Consider the following 17,740-nt stretch of genomic DNA (forward strand, 5'->3'; position numbering starts at 1 on the left):
CAAATGTTGAGATTAGGAAGCTGATCAGCGGCATCCAGCACTTCAATCTTGGTAAAACGTGAAGCGCGCTGCCTCGGCCGATTTTCCAAGCACTACCTACAGTATCGTGCTGCGCTACCTTTGTACTAGTCTGTCAACCTCCACGGCTTAGCCAGGGCAATCTACTTATCGGTACATTTACTGTTTTGTGGCGCGTATAACAGAATGCGGCACGGCAGGCAACAATACATGGCACCACCATAAATGTAGCTGGAGAAGATACTAATAATAATCCCTTGAGGGAATAGGAATATACTCGTATATCAACCGCTGAAAAGTTTGTATTTTCTTGTTTAATTTTTTTTCTCTCTTCGCGTTTCTAACCAAATTTTCTTTCCCACATGTGATTACGCTTCCCCGCGAGCTATGCCGGCAGTTGACTAATTCCCCCATGGCAGTGGTAGAACTTATACGCGACCTCTCTCTTGCTCTCACATGCTTACTTCAGTATCACTGTAGGGCATATACAAATACAGTCAATTTCCAACTGTTATGAATATATCTGCATACTCGGCGCATGCTTCCACTAATCACAATGCTCGGCTGCCGTGATTCTATTTCTATTTTCATCATACAATCCTAATCCAAACGATCCATTAATGATTTTATTACTCTGGCATAGAATTTGGACGCCTGATTTCGAGGGAATGTGATCTCTTCGGTGAGATAGTCAGGAAGAACCTCTATCAAATCGCCATCGCGGCTGGCGTCCAGCTGCGGACGGTATGCGAATTGTACGTCTTCGTAACTGTCGGCTGAATCCATATCCTCCAACGCAAGCTTGAAGTGGAGAGCTATTGGACAAATTCGTTAGCCTTGCCCCCTTGGCTGTAATACAACGTGGTGTTGACCTACTTCCGTTGCGCCCAGTCTGTATGCAGTCGAAGACGTCTTCCTTGTCAATGCGACGCACATCTCTGACGATGAGGCCTGTCAGATCAGCGAACAAGTCTTCTTTGACTTGCTGGGCGACCTGTTTGTTTTCCTTTTCCGCAACCGCCGCCCGATTCCCAGTTGCTGATCCTTTATTGTTTGGTTCAATATGCCTACTCGCCGCCAGTTTTGTGTAAAGCGTCTTCGTCTCGGATTTGGCCTGCGACAGTGATTGGTTCGCCTGTGCTAATTGGGTGCGCAAAGTGTCTGCCTCAGTCTCGCTCTGGCCTAGCTGTACCTGCACCTTCTCTGCTCGCTGGATAGATTTGGATTGCTCGGCTATCTCTTCCTTGAGTTGCGCGATCAACTCATTGGCCACTATCGCACATGTTAGCCCGCAATGTGTTGATATTTGCAATTGTAGATCTAGCGCTATTTCACCTCTTGTATTTTCATCGGCTTGCGCCTTGAGTAGCTCGAAGTTTTGTTCTGCCTTCTTCACACCTAGCTCCTGAAGCTCCTGAAACCTTGCTTCTAATTTCGAATATTTCTTCTTTAATTCGGAGAGTTGTCGCCGAACATCGTCTCCATTCGAATCTTGATCTTCAACGCCACTCGTGTCATCAGCATCTCCATTATCGTTTGCCTGAACCGTGGAACTGTTTATATTGTCTCGGTCCTTGGATGCTTTGGGTCGGCCTCGTGCTTGTTTGGTTGACTTGGACTGATCCAAAGACCTGGCTTCATCATCTACTTCGGATGCGATGCTTGAGCCGGGGGATGCGGTCATATCATTCAATTCGCTTTGGAATTTTCTGGCTCGCTTTGCGGACCTCGCTTTCGCGTTTGCGCCGCGAGGTCCATTTCGCGACTTCTTTGTCACCTTATTCGCCGCCGCTGGCCGATCGCGCATTATTCCTGCTTTAGTCTATAAATTGGCTTCACTTAATATCAGCTACGAACTGGTGGACTCTGAGATTTTCTTCCAAAAAAAAAAAAAACGTGAGGCTCTTGATTGACCAACGCGCGGTTGATCAACGTTGATCTAGAGATGTTGAATGTTGTAGGTAGCTGTATTGATTGATACTGTACAAGCCTGTACTAGTGGATTGTTTTAGGCGACTTGTTAGTGCTGTTGGTTCTTGTAGCGCACAGTGTATACCTATACTGCAAGCACTTCTCTGCTTACCTAGAAAGGGTATAGTGCAATGCCTCCAGTGAGATCTGCTTACACGCCAGAGATGATGTATGGCTCAAGTAGGCAGGCAAGTTGATAGATGGTCATAAAATCTGAATAAGATCGGGTTCAAGAGTGCTTGTTGAAACCATAAACAGCGCGCAGTTTCGTATGACAATAAATAACTTCTAGCTTTTTAAATATGCACATATGCAGAATACTCCATAACCGGGCATAAACCAATGATGTTGTGTAATCAAATTCTATCCTGATCGCTTTATGCTAGAATCGGCATCCGCTATACTTCCAAGGAATGGCGATGGTATTTGTGAATCAAACATATCAAGGCGTGGCGTGCCCTCGGCACCAGGTGTAGGCGTTAGCTCTATCAGGTCTCCCAAATCTTGTCCGGCTGTGCTCCTTTGTCGTGGAATTAAAGGAGCCATGGAGCGTTTCGACCACGCAGTTCGAAGCCAGGTCTCAACTGCGGCCGCAGCTTTGTCTAAGCCGTTATTTTGATTAAAAGGTGACTCTGCATCTCCCCCCTCTTGAATGGTGCCTTCAACGATCCCGGCAGCTTCATGATCAAACCCGAATCGCGCCATCTCTGACCCCATCACCGACATGGATGGCAGGTCGTCAATATTCAGGCCGGGGAAGTGTTTCTTGGCCCACGAATTCAAGTAATCTTTGTCCGGACCAGGGGCGCGGATATTCCTGCTCAAAGAGCCGACACCACCAGAGCGTCGCATCCATGCTGGTCTCATATCCGGCCCATCGCCATCTCCATGGCTGCGAAAAGATTCACCCCTGCCCAACGATGGTGGTTGATCGCCCACTGAGCTCTGTCTCCTGGATAATGGCTGCTCTATTTGCTCCGTGGTATCAAGGCTCTGTCGCGGCGTCGACGAAAAAGAAACGGCCTTTTTCCTCCGTGGTGGGAAGTATCCCATTTTCTGGCGTGCAATACGCCCAATTTCCACCGGCTCAGGCAGTGAGTCTATCTTGACCCATCTGACGTGCGACCACGGCATTGTCTCTTTTTCTGCATTCTCATCTTCCTGCGTAGCCCTTTCACTGGATAGCTTGGAGTAGCCACTGGGTGTAGTCTGTGGCGCCATTGATCCTGCTGCTGCTGTTTCGAAGAAATCCGTGGTACTCTGATTTTGATTGCCTGATGGAGGGTCGCAAGGACGACCTCGTACTTCGCAGGCATCGACTGGAATAATGACCCATTTCCGAACCTGGATACTGTCCCTGGACCAGAGGCCATTCGCTTTCCTAAACGCATCTTCCATGCACTTATATCGGAGAATAATTCCAGCATATGTGTCGATAGGCAGAACTTTGTGGATGTATACTAGGTACTCCTCCGGCTGTGAGTTCTCTGAGGTAATTTCGTCAGAATTTCGACGTTTATACTTCCCCGTGACGTCCAACCCTCCACTCGGGCCTTGGCTGTTTTCCAAAACGCTGGCTTTCTTGGCGGTTTTCAGCGCAGATTCTCGCTGGTCCGACGATCCAGCCGCCACTTGGTTGGCTGCCCTTTGGCTTCGCAGAATGGGAGAGCTCCCCAGGTTAGGGCTCTTGCTGGCGTTGCCGCCGATGCTTGGTGGGATTCGATTCCAAAGCGAAGAAGCAAAGCTTTGTTCGGATTGGGCGTCTGATCGAGGCCGAGGCATGTCGCTTGGGTTCTCTGCTACGGAGAGGAGAGAGGATGCGAATCCCTGGACTGATGACCAGCTCTGGGCCCAGGAATCTCCAAGCACCTGCCCCAAACCAGATGTCCCCTCTCTCCCTTTGGCAGTCTGAGCCCTCTGTGCCAGAAGGCCATGGTTTCTTGTTATAGTCTCGCTGCTGCCATGGTTGGGGGGACGGCGATTGCGCGACCGGACGGATCCAGAGCCCGTGGTCCCAGCCAGGGGCGCTGCGGAGGAGGAAGGTTGGTGCGGCGATGACACTCCCGGAGCATTGCGGTCGGCCATGGCGACGACCAAAGGATCGAGGGTAGCTCTCGAGGTTGACAAAGCCTTTGCATCAGACTCGTGCGGCTGTGGCAAGACTCAGTCGCTGTTCGTGGCCTCTACCTGTGACGCTATGTCATGGGTCGGCGGAACCGGGGACTCAGTAATTAAACCCCAAGACCCTCGCGAAGATCTCTATCTCGGAGCCGTCTGGCTTCTTTTCCGTCATAGGGAATAGGGGAAAAGAGAGTCGCTAGGCTGATGCTCGGTGTATACATCGCTTCTCTGCCAGAGCAATGGTAGTAAGGCGGCCCTGGTGGTCTCTCTCAGTCGCAGCTCTTGGCCACGCACTCATTGCACGGGTAACTTGCTAAGATGTCGGCACGCCCCCACCATGCTTGAGACAGCAGGGTATACTCCCTGCATTCTAGGCAAGTACCCAGTACGAGGCCGTGCATGCAATACTCCGTGCTCCGTAGATGCTGCGAGTCAGTGGTGGCAGAACACAGTGTCAATACGCCGTCAGTGGGCTTGCCTAGGAGGGAAGGTACCTACAGCATTTTCTGGGCGACGCGAACAGGTAGGTACCTACTAGCAGGTACCTACCCACCTCGAGACGCGGGCAGGGGCATTTCAATTTAGAGATTCGACGCGGCACAGCTCTGGTCAAGCCTCCATCTGGCGATTTCTTTTGTTCGCTCGCTGCGTTGAGACAACTGCCCGCCATGGACTCGTTTATGCTTCAGGATGACGGTGTGCGGGACCGCATTCGCCAGGCTGAGGAGTTTCTAGTTCCCAGTGAGAATCAGCCCTGTTACCACCAACCCGGTTTCTGCATTCGCTAACCTTGCTCAAGACGATCCTCATGCTCGAAGTTATAGATCAGACATTATTTTGATGCTACGCAAGAACCAGCGTCGCCTTACCGTCAACATAGACCACGTGCGAGATCATAATGCGGAATTTGCACAAGAGATCCTTCAGAAACCCTTCGACTATACTCTTGCCTTCAACCATGCCCTCAAAGAAATTGTGCAGACGCTGCCCCAAGCCAGGCCTGATCAAACGGCGAGAGACACCGTTTATTACTGCGCATGGGCTGGAAACTTTGGCCTCAACGCCTGCAATCCTCGCACGCTGTCGTCGCAGCACTTGAATCACATGGTCTCTGTGGAAGGCATCGTAACCAGATGCTCTCTCATCAGGCCCAAGGTTGTGCGGAGCGTTCACTACAACGAAGTCAAGGATAAATTTCATTTTCGAGAATACCAGGACCAAACCATGACCAACGGAGTCACTACTTCTAGCGTCTACCCGCAAGAAGATGACGATGGAAATCCCCTTACGACGGAATATGGATTCTGCACCTACCGTGATCATCAGACAATTTCCATTCAAGAGATGCCTGAACGAGCCCCCGCTGGTCAACTTCCTCGTGGTGTTGACGTCATCTTGGATGATGATTTGGTTGATCAAGTAAAACCCGGTGATAGAATTCAGCTTGTTGGCATCTTTCGCACTCTGGGTAACAGGAACGCCAACCACAACAGCGCACTCTTCAAGACAGTCGTTTTGGCCAACAACGTCGTCCTGTTGTCGTCCAAGTCTAGTGGCGGGGTAGCCACTGCCTCGATTACTGATACGGATATCCGCAATATCAACAAGGTCGCTAAGAAGAAGGACCTTCTCGGCCTTCTCTCTCAATCACTTGCTCCAAGCATCTACGGTCATGACTATGTTAAAAAAGCCATTTTGCTCATGCTTCTGGGAGGAGTGGAAAAGAACCTCGAGAATGGTACCCACCTGAGAGGAGACATCAATATCTTGATGGTTGGCGATCCTTCTACCGCCAAGTCCCAGCTCTTACGATTTGTCCTCAACACGGCGCCACTAGCTATCGCAACAACAGGTCGTGGTTCTTCTGGCGTCGGTTTGACAGCTGCGGTGACTACAGACAAGGAAACCGGAGAGCGGAAACTGGAGGCTGGCGCTATGGTTATGGCTGATCGAGGAGTTGTATGTATCGATGAATTCGACAAGATGTCAGACGTTGATCGGGTGGCCATTCACGAAGTGATGGAACAGCAAACAGTTACAATCGCCAAAGCAGGTATTCACACATCATTGAATGCTCGCTGCTCTGTTATTGCAGCCGCCAATCCCATCTTCGGACAGTATGATCCTCACAAGGATCCCCACAGGAATATTGCACTCCCAGACTCCCTGCTCTCTCGATTCGATTTACTCTTTGTTGTTACAGATGACATAGAAGACACCAGAGATAGACAAGTTTCTGAGCATGTATTACGCATGCACAGGTATCGCCAGGCGGGTACTGAGGAGGGTGCGCCTGTTCGAGAGCAAACTTCTCAATCCCTAGGGGTCTCTGCAAACACGCAGGCTGGTTCGCAACGCCCAACAGATGTTTATGAAAAGTACGATGCAATGCTGCATGCAGGCGTGACCCGAACATTAGGCCGAGGGTCCAACAAAAAAACGGAGATCCTAAGTATACCGTTTATGAAGAAGTATATTCAATATGCTAAGCGGATCAAGCCTGTCCTTTCCCAGGAAGCGTCAGATCGAATTGCCGACATATATGTTGGTCTTCGAAACGACGATTTGGAGGGAAATCAAAGGCGGACAAGCCCTCTCACAGTTCGTACTCTTGAGACAATAATCCGATTGGCTACTGCTCACGCAAAGTCGCGATTATCCAGTCGGGTAGAAGAGCGAGATGCTATTGCTGCCGAGGGTATCTTGCGGTTTGCCCTCTTTAAAGAAATCGTGGAGGATAGCTCACGGAGAAAGCGCAGACGTACGCAAGCTGCTGGCCTGGCCTCATCCAGCGATGAGAGCGGCGACGATGATAGCGACGAAGAAGGCGATGAACAAAGCCAATCAACTGGCCAACCGAGCAGGGGCGCCTCTCGACAACCAACTACGCGCATGCAGACTAGAAATTCGAGGCTTAATGGAACAAACGGTACCACAAGTCAAAGCTCGGGCCGCCAAACCCAGGCAGTGGAAGCCGACATGGGCAGCAGCTCTCATCCATCTCATGATTTAGATACTCAGAGCTCCTTCGCATCGACACTGCCTGCATCTCAAGTTTTATCTCAGACTCAGGGAGAAGTTGAAGATGAAGGACTGGCTAGCGCCGCTAGCAATCTAGAAATCGAGGATGTTGCTCTCACCCGTCAACGACTATCCGCCTTTAGGACAAACCTGGGGCAGTTACTTAATACCAGCGTGTTTGAGGATGATTCGGCTCCTCTTGACGCGGTGATTGAAGCCATCAACGACAGAATTGGCGGCAACGAAGGAGGGGCTTTTAGCAGACCTGAAGCTATTCAGGCGCTCAAGAAATTGGAGGAAGCAAATCACATCATGTAAGTTTTTCAGCCGGTTGTCATAACGATTGACCCTAGCTAACCAGTACAATAGGTTTGGTGACGGTGATGTTATCTACAAGATTTAAGATCCAATGATATGACTTTGGCTGGTGTTGGGGGGCAGATCTAGATGGCGACAGGATAGGGATGGAATATTTCACCAAATTTCTTATGTGGACACGTCAAGGATACTACAAGGTGAAACCCGGGGCAATCATGAGTCACAGCTTGATGAAAATAAAAAGATATGATAATGGTATGTACGTAATATGATTCTAGAGTCTTGCCTCAAACTCGCGCAGTCGGTCTAGCACAACGGATCCGTTCCAAGTCTCTGTTTTATCCTCGTGCCGATCCAACGTCGGCATGCCCACCTGTTGAACTGCGAAACTAGCTGCGACAGTTCCCCAAACAGCGGCTTCTTCGTAGCTCTTCCCCCGAGCCAAAGCAACAGACATGGCACCGAGAAAAGTGTTGCCACCACCTGTAGGATCGACGACGTCGCTGCCATTCTTAAAGTAGGCTGGGATCCATCGCTCGACGCCAGGGTCGACTTCAATCTCGTCGCGAACGATTATACCATCTTCGTCACGGATGAGATCAGCCAATAGAGCCGTCATGTCGATATCAGGTCGTAGTCCGCCTCGTGTATAATTCTTCTTTCGAGTTGATTTGGAGTTCTGGCCAGGGCGGCGTTTGCGTCCGCCATTCTTGACCACATAGCAGCCCTTGTGAGCAGCCCGCACGACGATGGCGAAGGATTGCAGAGGCATGCTGTCCAGAAGCTGCTCACAAGCGCGCTCAACGGCCCTCGTAGAGATGTCTCCGGTTACCGGGTCCAAGCCGTCGTCGCCCATGAAGCCGGCAAGCTCGCTGTGATTCGGACTGAGGACATCCACCAGAGGTAGAGTGTTGGTGAGGTTGAGGAGCTGGTCAGGGTTGCAGAGGTCAGGCACAGGCTCCCAAACGAAAATGGGCTTGGTATATGTCTCGGGCGGCGAAGCTTCCTTGCGGCGGGAGATGATGGTGGTGACCAATTCCTGGCAACGGGTCGGAGAACAGATGAGGTGAAAGGACTTGGACTGGATCAAATTGGGAGGCAGATCATCGCTCGTGATGCGTTTCTTGGGCGTCAGATACTTGAACTCGCGCTTGTCGCCGGCGCCAGTGTAGCCGTTCCATCCTCGAGTGGTCAATCGGTTGGCATCATGGCGCACCACGGCCGAAGTGTTCCAGCTGTCGATCAGCGAGGTGACCGCAGGCGGAAAGTCGGAGCCCTGGTCGACAATCCATCCCACCGTCGTCGAGAGTGACTGGGGAGAGAACAGGCGGGCACCGAGAGCAGCGTACGCGCCGCCGCCTCCGAGAACGTTGTTGCGAGAAGGCGTTGGTGGAAGGAAATCAATATCATCTTGACGTGAAATCGCGTGGACACGGTTGGTCAGCCCCAGGCTGTTAGAGGCTAACAAGGCCGTAGCGGGGACGCCTCACCGATAATGAGCATGCCAAAGGTCACAAAGTCTATGTCAGCATTTTGCTCCAATTGCTGCTCGGACTCCTCTGCGGGATCCGGGTCTATGCGGGAGCCCATGGCCAGCTTGGCGAGAGGTGTGAAAGTTGAAGATTGAGATTTGCTGTCCGATATCACGGCAGCACGTTTATCGGGCGGCAGTGACCTGATGTGCCTGCAGGCGACTTATCAAGGTACATTGGCGCAAAGTACAGGGTACTAGACACGGTTAATGCGAGGGCGCGCCATCTAGCGTGTTTGCAGTGTAAACTATGCAAACTATGCGGACTATCGCATGCCAATTATCTAAATTGCGTCACAGATACATGCTGGGCAAATTGTCACTTGTACCTTATCTGCAATACTGATAAGCTTACGGACCTTGCTACTCTAAATGTTTCATGGGTGGGTAAGAAATTGGTTCCTGGCTGCACCTACCTAAACTTAGGGTACCTCAGCTGCATAAGCAAACCTGGCGCAAATGTATGTACTGTACTCATTGTCGCTGCTATCAATGTCGCCATCGCCCAATTGCATACGTGATTGGATTCAGAAGCCTTTGCAAGATGCATCAAAAATGGTGTATTATATCTACATTTATCCAACGCGCAGCGCATAAAAGGAAGAGTCTATACAAGTAATATCTGTGTATGCATGTAACAAGACCTTTATAGCTTGGCCTTGATGGGCTCCAGTGTAGGAACCAGCAGATCTCGCATCTCGCCCGCTGCCTCGTTAAGATAGTAGCTCATCCGGTCACTTCCAAGCCCCTTTGATACAACGTTGAAGTTGATGCTATAGTGAATATCAGCGCTGTTTCTCTGCACAAAAAAAAAGAAAAAAAAAAAAAAAAAAAGGGGGGGGGGGGGGGGGGGCATGCTAGGCTCTTACCTGTTCTCATTGATCATGTAGGCAATTCCAAATCCTCCATCAATCACCTGGCTCCATCCGTAGCCGTTGAAGAACTCTGAGCTGAGCTGTGAGGTGGACAAATACCACGATGAAGAGTAGCCATATGAAGGATCCTTGTAGATGGCCGGGACTTCCTCGCCAGGCTCAAGGAGCTTCTTGAGTCCAAAGAGGTGTCTGTCAACGCCCTTGCCGTCCGACGCGGCGGAGATGTACTCGATATGGGCCGCAATGGCTTTTCGGAAGAGGTCGACTCGCGACTTGTCGTCGGCTGAATGGTCGGCCATTGATGTGCACCAAGCGACTGATTCGTCAGAAACACTACGGCACGTCTCGGTACGGCCCAGCTGGAAGCGTCGAGTGGCAGCCGATTCATATGTCGGGCGGTTCTTGCCATACATCTTGAAGTAGGCTAGCTGGATGATCATCTGCACATATGCATCTGGTGAGCACTTGAACTTCTTGATGAGGCCTTTGCCGTAGCCCTGGTACGCCTGGACAGCAAGCTGGTGCTGGCCAATGACGCTGTTGAAGTCGGTGACGGCACGGTCAATCTCGCTCTGGATTTTGGGTGTAATATCGAAGTTGATGGGCTGGGGCTCGGGCAAGTCAGATCGGACGTTGGGGTCTGAAAGGTCGATCTTGTTTCCGAAGATAAGATCATTGATGTAGTCATTCAGGCGATGTGTCGGGGTACCGTCCATCATTGAGTGCTCGCCCATGAAACCCGATGTACCGTTGTCGTTGACAATGAACTGGAGAGGCTTGTCATACCAGCGGTTGGCGCCATCGCCATGCCAGTACTGGTGGGCACGCTCCTCCAAGGTAACGGGAGACGCATCGTCCAAGCAGACCACAAATGACGCAGACTCAATGACCTCCAGGGCGGCCTTGTTCTTGGGGCTGGCTGAAATCAACAGCTCACGCGCATCTGCCCAGATATCTCTGTTTTCTGAGGTCAAGGCTCCCACAGGCGAAACTCGCTCTGCAATCTGGTAGACACGGTTGAACTGGGCCTCGAGCTCTGAGGCGTTGAGCTGCTTGCCAGCAACTTCGTGGGGGATTTTGAAGAACTGGTTCTTGCGAATTACAACAATGTGCTTGTTTTCTTCGTGAGAGAACTTGATGGGATAATCCGCGGGCTTGGCCGCAACACGGCTCGCGTTGAACATCCACTTGTAGCTGTCCATGCAAATGGGCAGTTTCTTCATGTATTCCGGCTCGAGGCTGCCGCTGTCGACGAGTTTCTTGAACTCAAGGACACCGCTGGTGAGCGCTGCGGCTCGCTTGGCGGGGTTGCGTCGCTTGGGATCATCCCTGTGTGAGTAGAAGTAGCTGACATATGGCACTACCGGGTCGCGGTAACTCAGGTATGCAGCGTCGTTCCACCATTCATACATCCAGTTCTTCGTCTTGGGGTCCTGGCTCTTCTCAATGAGCTTCTGCTGGAGTTTGCTGCCAACTCCGCCGGGCTTGATGAATTCGGCGACGGCCGCTTTGCTCTTCTCAAGCTCGCTAGCAGAGATGATGGGGTGTAAGCTCTTGAGATATCTCTTGGCGGTCTCTTCGAGCGTCGGAACTGGGAGGCGAGGGAGCGAGTCTTGGAATCTGAGCATTGCACCCTTCGACTTGTCCTCGACATAGCCTGGTGCCGGATACCGGTGTTAGCTCGGGCAACAAACGTCTCAGGGAGAAGGGCGGAGAAGGGCGAGAAGTTGAAGAGTAAAATCGACAGGGCAATGTCGTTCTGTTACATGGAGGGATTGCACATGGGAGAAACATACCGGCAGGAAGCGAGCTGCTGTTGCGCTTTGATGGTGCCATGGCGAAGCGATGGGTCTGCTGTAAGCAGGCGTGTAAGTTAGCAAGTTGCAAAAGGATTAAGGAAAGAAGACAATGGGAAGTGTCTCATACAGCAGAGATGGCAACCCGTCGAAAGGTGTTTGTCGGTCTTTGGGAACGAATTGCTGACAACATGGCAGGATAGTCGGAGGCAAAGGGGGGCGGCCGTGTCGAGGCGTGGTGTTTATATCGGCTGCTGGAGATCCGCTCAGATACCGCGGCTCATGGGATCTGGTGCCGCAAACTGTGGAAGCGGTGCTAGGTGTGATTCGATGCTACCGCATTCGCTAACAGCAAGAGGAAGAGGCGTCGGATAATAGCTAGCCTTAGTAGGCAGTCTTCACAAGACAGAGCGACAAATGCCTTTACTGGTCAACACGACGAAAGAGTGCAATGGAACCGCAAGAATCATATAGAATAAACTCGTGCTTCATAAATGCGGGCAGTTTGGAGCGCCATACACGTACAAACCGCGGCCACATGCCAAATGCAAGAAATAACGCTGGACTAGGCCGCCGCTTACCGCTATCGGGTCTTCGGCTCCACTGGACCCCGGATGTAGCGAGTCCCACGAGCCGAGGTAAGAATCTGGGTTACCGAAAATCTGGTGGTACCTGCGGCAGCTTTGCTTGTACCTCGCCAACTCAGCCAGAGGAGCCCTATCGATAACGCTACGGGGCAAGGGATTCAGGGCCAATGCAAAGGCACTAATGGGGGTGCCGCGGAGCCTCCGTACGTCCTTTGGAGGGTGATGCGGCTTGGTTTTAGCATGAAACATAAAACCCGCCATCCCATCAGAGCGCGCGCGAGTGATGCTTCTCACGGCTCGGCTCAGGCGATGGAAATACTGCCAACGGCAGATTGTTGACCGCTTGCCATTACGGGAACATGGAATGAAGCCGTCACACAACTCCACTGTGCTCCTCTTATCGCCTGCTACCCTGGATCCGTGCCAAGGTCATGGGGGCGCCTCGTACTCCGTACAGCCTGTAGCACTCGCTACATACTTGTACTTATTACCTACTAATTATAGGCGCCAAGCCGCCTCCGTATTCCGGAGCAAAAAGTATGGAGTACGGAGCACGCACTCTAGATTATGGCAGTTTGCGACTGTACAGTACGTAACTACTACCAAAGTGGCTGCTGGGAGCCCAGCTCATCATCAGCACCTCGCATCTGCTCTCGAGAGCTTCGTGGACGCAAACTGCCGGAGAGCGCTGCAGCAACCTCGTCGCGCTCCGAAGAACCATGACCCATCTTCCCTGATTGCTGCGCATCTCATGTATTGATTGATTATCTATATTATATTTGCATTTCCTGAATCTTGGCTCAGGGGCATCGCGAAGCAGTCTTAAAACCTGACTCTCGCCGCCCTTGTCGCGTTTGCTATCTAAGACAACAAAATCCATCGCCGCCTCACGTAATACGCGGTATAGGACTCATTATCTAGGGGCTTGAGTTCTGCCTTTCTGCTCCTGACAACGCTCTTGTTACTTTTGCGTCCTTTCGAGAAACTTCACCATGCACCAGGAGCAAGACGCACACCGTGGGCGGCTTATCGCCACGGTCGCTGCAACTATCATCTCCCTGGCCTGCGGCACAAACGTGAGACACCACCCTATGTCGTTGTCTGCGGCATTCTACATATCGTCCATCCCGTACATACAACCTGCTAGCCTCTTGACGTCCGAGTAGAGGATCGAGCCACTGCTTCACTCTGCCTCTTTGTCCTTTCCCAGATGCCCAAGCGGAATATGTATAGCCTCGACTAACAAGACCTCAAAATAGTATGTCTATTCGGCATGGGCACCCCAGTTCGCCGAGAAACTCAGGCTTTCCACTACGGAGAGCAACCTGATCGGCCTATTCGGTAACCTGGGCATGTACACTCTGGGTGTTCCCATTGGCATGTTTGTGGACGAGCGCGGATCAAGGCCTGCTGTGCTTGCCGGCGCCTTTCTCCTGGCTATTGGCTATGTGCCCCTCTGCCTCTCCTTTGAGAAAGCCGCGGGCTCTGTCCCTGTGCTCTGCTTCTTCTCTTATCTGACCGGCCTGGGCAGTTGCATGGCATTTGCAGGAGCTGTCAAGACATCTGCGCTCAACTGGCCCAGCCATCGCGGCACGGCTACGGCCTTCCCGCTTGCTGCATTTGGGCTCAGCGCCTTTTTCTTCTCCTTTCTCGGGGCCATTTTCTTTCCCGGAAGCACCAGCTCCTTTCTGATGCTCTTGTCATGGGGCACTTTTGGCCTTACCTTCTCCGGCTACTTCTTCTTAAAGGTATACCCTCAGGTATCCTACCAGGAGGTGCCCACCCAAACACCCGAATCACAACCTGCTCGACAGAGGACGCGCAGCATAACCGAACCTGGTACGTCATCCAATCCTGATGCCGTTGACCCAAACCTGGACACATCATCTCGGACCCCTCCAGCATCCGACGCCAGTCGCGCCGTTATTTTCAGTGATCCCGAAGCTGGTGATGATCCCCTGATTGACGAGTCATCATCCTTGATGCCCGATGTTGTAACTGCCGACATAGTTGGGCGCAGTAGTGTTGATCAAGATGTGTCTCATCGAGTAGATATCCGAGGGGTGAAGCTCCTGGTCTGCCTGGATTTCTGGCAGCTGTTCTCTATCATGGCAATCCTCGCTGGAACTGGCCTCATGACTATCAAGTACGCCGCTTATATCCACTTCGCTACTTTATGTGTCGATATCACTAACGTGCTGTCAAGTAATATTGGAAATGACGCAAACGCCCTTTGGAAGCATTACGACCCCTCGGTCGACGAGCCGTTCCTTGTTAGTCATCAGCAGGTACATGTGTCTATTCTCTCTGTCTTTAATTTCGTCGGAAGATTGCTAAGTGGTAAGGCTACGTTGACTCACTCTTAAGCGTCCATCCCCTCTGCCATCTAACTATCTGGCTAATTCTCAATGCAGGAATTGGTTCTGATTACCTGGTCAAGACCCTTCGTGCCAGCCGCATCTGGTGCCTTGCCGTGGCCTGTCTCATCTTTCTTCTTGCTCAAATCTGTGCGCTGCAAATTGAGATGCCACACAAGCTTGTATTTGTTTCAGGCCTCTCCGGCTTGGCCTATGGTTTCCTTTTCGGCGTCTTCCCCTCCATTGTTGCAGAGACCTTTGGCATCCGCGGGCTGAGTCAGAACTGGGGATTCATGACTCTGGCTCCTGTCGCCTCTGGGAATGTTTTCAATCTGCTGTATGGAAGAATATATGACAACCACAGCGTCGTTGAACCTGATGGCACGAGATCCTGCGACGATGGCATTGCATGTTACCGTGGTGCATATGCTGTTACCGCGACCGCATGTGCTCTGGGGTTATTCATCACTCTGTATATAATTCACTACCAGAGGGCTAAATACCTAAAGGGGAAGGACAAGCTCGATGAAGAAGACTAAGGTGTTTGTATATAGGATCCTTGGTATAGACTGGAGGCTGGGGTATTGAATGCTATTAACAGTTATAGTGAGCATATGATGGCTGTACTACACCCTTGGATCTATTTTTGAGATGTTAGATTTTTATTTTGATACCAATCCAGTGGTCTTTTGGCTACTATACTAAATAGCCTGGCCAATTTTACAACATTATCAGCCTATGTACCCAACTGCCTGCCTACCTACCTATGTGTAAATCCAAGATAGTAGTAGTAGGTAGATTAGATAGATAGGTAGATGTGGACTTGGACTAAATGCATTTACATAGTAGGTACCTACCTGGTAAGCACAGTGACGTTTATGCATCTAAGCGAGCCCCTTATCGTGGTGCCAATACTATGAGCATAGTGCTAATTTGCGCCTAACTGTATACGAGCAGTTATGTCATCATGTTGGTCACGGGTCTGTCGTCAGTCGGACGCCTCATCCTGTTTCAAAACCTCTTCCATCACAAACACCATCAACCGCTTTCGTAGCGTGCCTGCGATCTGCCATCTTTTCCACACATGCGCCGTTAGTTTACAAGATGGGCGCCCTACTTTCCCTACCGCTGCTCGCGGTACCCAGCATGGGCACGGTATGTTCACATTAGCCTTTGTGCTATCTTGAAGTCCGGGATATTACCCGGTGCTTCACTGTTTTTTTAGAGCGCTGATGATGCGGCTTGCTTGTTGACTTTTGGCTTGCTGACTTGCGCTGTATAGGTAGTATCTTGCTTCGCCAGCTGCTGCGGTGCTGCAACATGCTCTATGGTGTGTAGCGCGTGTGGCAAATGCGGCAACAGGTATGATATCCGCCTCGCTGCAGGCTGTGTGATGTTTCGCTGATAGTCTTGCAGCATTGCTACGCGTATCGCCTACGCTCTGCTTCTCCTCGTCAACTCTATCCTAGCATGGATTATGCTCACAGATTGGGCCATCGAGAAACTACAGCATCTTGCGCTCGACTATGTCAAAATCAACTGCCCCACGGGGCAGTGTTATGGGTGGCTGGCCGCCCATCGGATCAATTTTGCACTCGGACTTCTACACCTTATCTTCGCTGGTCTCCTCTTCGGCGTCAGGTCCTCCAAAAGCCCCCGAGCCGCTATACAAAACGGTTATTGGGGACCCAAGATCATCGCTTGGCTGGCGCTGATTGTTATGTCCTTCCTTATCCCAGACAAGTTCTTTATGTTCTGGGGAAATTATGTCTCTTTTGCGGCTGCCATGTTGTTCCTTATCCTTGGTCTCATTTTACTCGTGGATTTGGCACACACTTGGGCTGAGTACTGTCTGGGGCAGATCGAAGAGTCTGACTCTAGGTTCTGGCGCTTCGTCCTCGTTGGCTCGACCTTAGGCATGTACTTGGCATCGATCGCAATGACCGTCGTTCAGTACATCTTCTTTGCCCAGGGTAACTGCACCATGAACCAAACCGCCATTACCGTCAACCTCATTCTCTGGCTGATAATTTCCGTTGTGTCGGTAAACCCCACGGTTCAGGAATACAACCCTAAAGCTGGATTGGCTCAAGCCGCAATGGTTGCTGTCTACTGCACTTATTTGACGATGTCAGCTGTTTCCATGGAGCCTGATGACAAGAACTGCAACCCCCTGGTTCGCGCTCAGGGGACAAGAACCACCTCCGTCGTCATTGGAGCCATTGTCACCATGCTTACGATTGCTTACACTACTACCCGCGCCGCTACCCAAAGCCTTGGCTTGGGAGGCAATGGTGACGGCATTCGACTCCCCGAAGATGACGAGCATGACTTGGTCACGCAGCAACCTATGGATCGCCGTGAAATGCGGGCGGAGGCTCTGCGTCGTGCTGTCGAGGAGGGTAGTCTACCGGCCGATGCACTACTCTCTGACGACGAGAGCGACGATGGCGGAGATCATGCGCATGATGATGAGAGATCCAGCACCCAGTACAATTACACAATGTTCCACATCATCTTCTTCCTAGCCACGGCATGGGTATCGACATTGCTCACTCTCAATTACGACGAGGAGTCTACTCAAGATGGCCAGTTTGCCACGGTTGGCCGCACATACGGTGCAAGTTGGGTCAAGATTGTCAGCGCCTGGATCTGCCACGGCATGTATATCTGGACTCTTGTTGCACCTATTCTTCTCCCAGAGCGGTTCGACTGATAATCTTTGACTGTGTTGGATTATGTTTTGTATTTTACAAGGCTACAGAGAAGGGTAACCAGGTTGGCAAAATCTTCTACGCTTCGAATTCAGGAGAACGGCTAAAGATCAAGATTTCTGATACTTGTCTATGGCCCTATGAGCAATGGGTTGGACTATCCACCTGCTACAACATGATGGCAGCGCTATGAATAATCCCCTGCCTGCCAATCCAGGTTAGTCCGGCCGTGAGGATAGAGAGCTTGTTTGTTGAAGGGCAACTCTACAAGAGCAAGTTTATTTTGAATTTTCTATGGCAAGGCCTTTTGGATCCTTGTATACTAAAGTAACGGAGCTTAGAATGTCTTGGGCCGGGGTGGTTTGGAATAGTTATTTTCGTTGGTAGGCGTTATTATATTAGATTCTGCTATTGTTGTCGACGACCAGCTG

General features: G+C 51.1%; 7 protein-coding genes across 7 annotated transcripts; 3 read left to right on the top strand and 4 right to left on the bottom strand.

Moving 5' to 3' along the window:
* Positions 1-512: 512 nt before the first annotated feature.
* Positions 513-2,015, bottom strand: TRIVIDRAFT_181076 (uncharacterized protein; the record flags this gene model as incomplete). Its single annotated transcript, XM_014098961.1, has 3 exons — positions 513-833; positions 895-1,290; positions 1,354-2,015. 3 exons carry the CDS (start codon positions 1,823-1,825, stop codon positions 619-621), a joined length of 1,083 nt encoding a protein of 360 aa, XP_013954436.1.
* A 601-nt stretch (positions 2,016-2,616) lies between these two features.
* Positions 2,617-3,663, bottom strand: TRIVIDRAFT_126760 (uncharacterized protein; the record flags this gene model as incomplete). The annotated part of the gene is made up of 2 exons (XM_014098962.1): positions 2,617-3,089; positions 3,288-3,663. Coding segments are annotated over 2 exons (849 nt in total), but the record flags the coding sequence as incomplete, so codon positions are not given.
* Positions 3,664-4,778: 1,115 nt separating this feature from the next.
* TRIVIDRAFT_48757 (uncharacterized protein) lies at positions 4,779-7,449 on the top strand (the record flags this gene model as incomplete). Its single annotated transcript, XM_014098963.1, has 3 exons — positions 4,779-4,851; positions 4,910-7,039; positions 7,124-7,449. The coding sequence occupies 3 exons, from the start codon at positions 4,779-4,781 to the stop codon at positions 7,447-7,449; spliced, it is 2,529 nt and encodes an 842-aa protein (XP_013954438.1).
* A 232-nt stretch (positions 7,450-7,681) lies between these two features.
* Positions 7,682-9,022, bottom strand: TRIVIDRAFT_181081 (uncharacterized protein; the record flags this gene model as incomplete). The annotated part of the gene is made up of 2 exons (XM_014098964.1): positions 7,682-8,859; positions 8,940-9,022. 2 exons carry the CDS (start codon positions 8,950-8,952, stop codon positions 7,724-7,726), a joined length of 1,149 nt encoding a protein of 382 aa, XP_013954439.1.
* A 494-nt stretch (positions 9,023-9,516) lies between these two features.
* Positions 9,517-11,691, bottom strand: TRIVIDRAFT_213380 (uncharacterized protein; the record flags this gene model as incomplete). Its single annotated transcript, XM_014098965.1, has 3 exons — positions 9,517-9,753; positions 9,850-11,512; positions 11,652-11,691. The coding sequence occupies 3 exons, from the start codon at positions 11,689-11,691 to the stop codon at positions 9,627-9,629; spliced, it is 1,830 nt and encodes a 609-aa protein (XP_013954440.1).
* A 1,539-nt stretch (positions 11,692-13,230) lies between these two features.
* Positions 13,231-15,134, top strand: TRIVIDRAFT_154843 (uncharacterized protein; the record flags this gene model as incomplete). The annotated part of the gene is made up of 5 exons (XM_014098966.1): positions 13,231-13,314; positions 13,498-14,081; positions 14,172-14,384; positions 14,445-14,578; positions 14,653-15,134. 5 exons carry the CDS (start codon positions 13,231-13,233, stop codon positions 15,132-15,134), a joined length of 1,497 nt encoding a protein of 498 aa, XP_013954441.1.
* A 519-nt stretch (positions 15,135-15,653) lies between these two features.
* TRIVIDRAFT_77531 (uncharacterized protein) lies at positions 15,654-17,732 on the top strand (the record flags this gene model as incomplete). The annotated part of the gene is made up of 3 exons (XM_014098967.1): positions 15,654-15,750; positions 15,878-15,957; positions 16,012-17,732. The coding sequence occupies 3 exons, from the start codon at positions 15,700-15,702 to the stop codon at positions 17,309-17,311; spliced, it is 1,431 nt and encodes a 476-aa protein (XP_013954442.1).
* Between the last annotated feature and the right edge of the window lie 8 nt (positions 17,733-17,740).

Source organism: Trichoderma virens (genome assembly GCF_000170995.1).
Source record: "Trichoderma virens Gv29-8 chromosome Unknown TRIVIscaffold_80, whole genome shotgun sequence".
In the NCBI taxonomy this organism is placed as follows: Eukaryota; Fungi; Ascomycota; class Sordariomycetes; order Hypocreales; family Hypocreaceae; genus Trichoderma; species Trichoderma virens.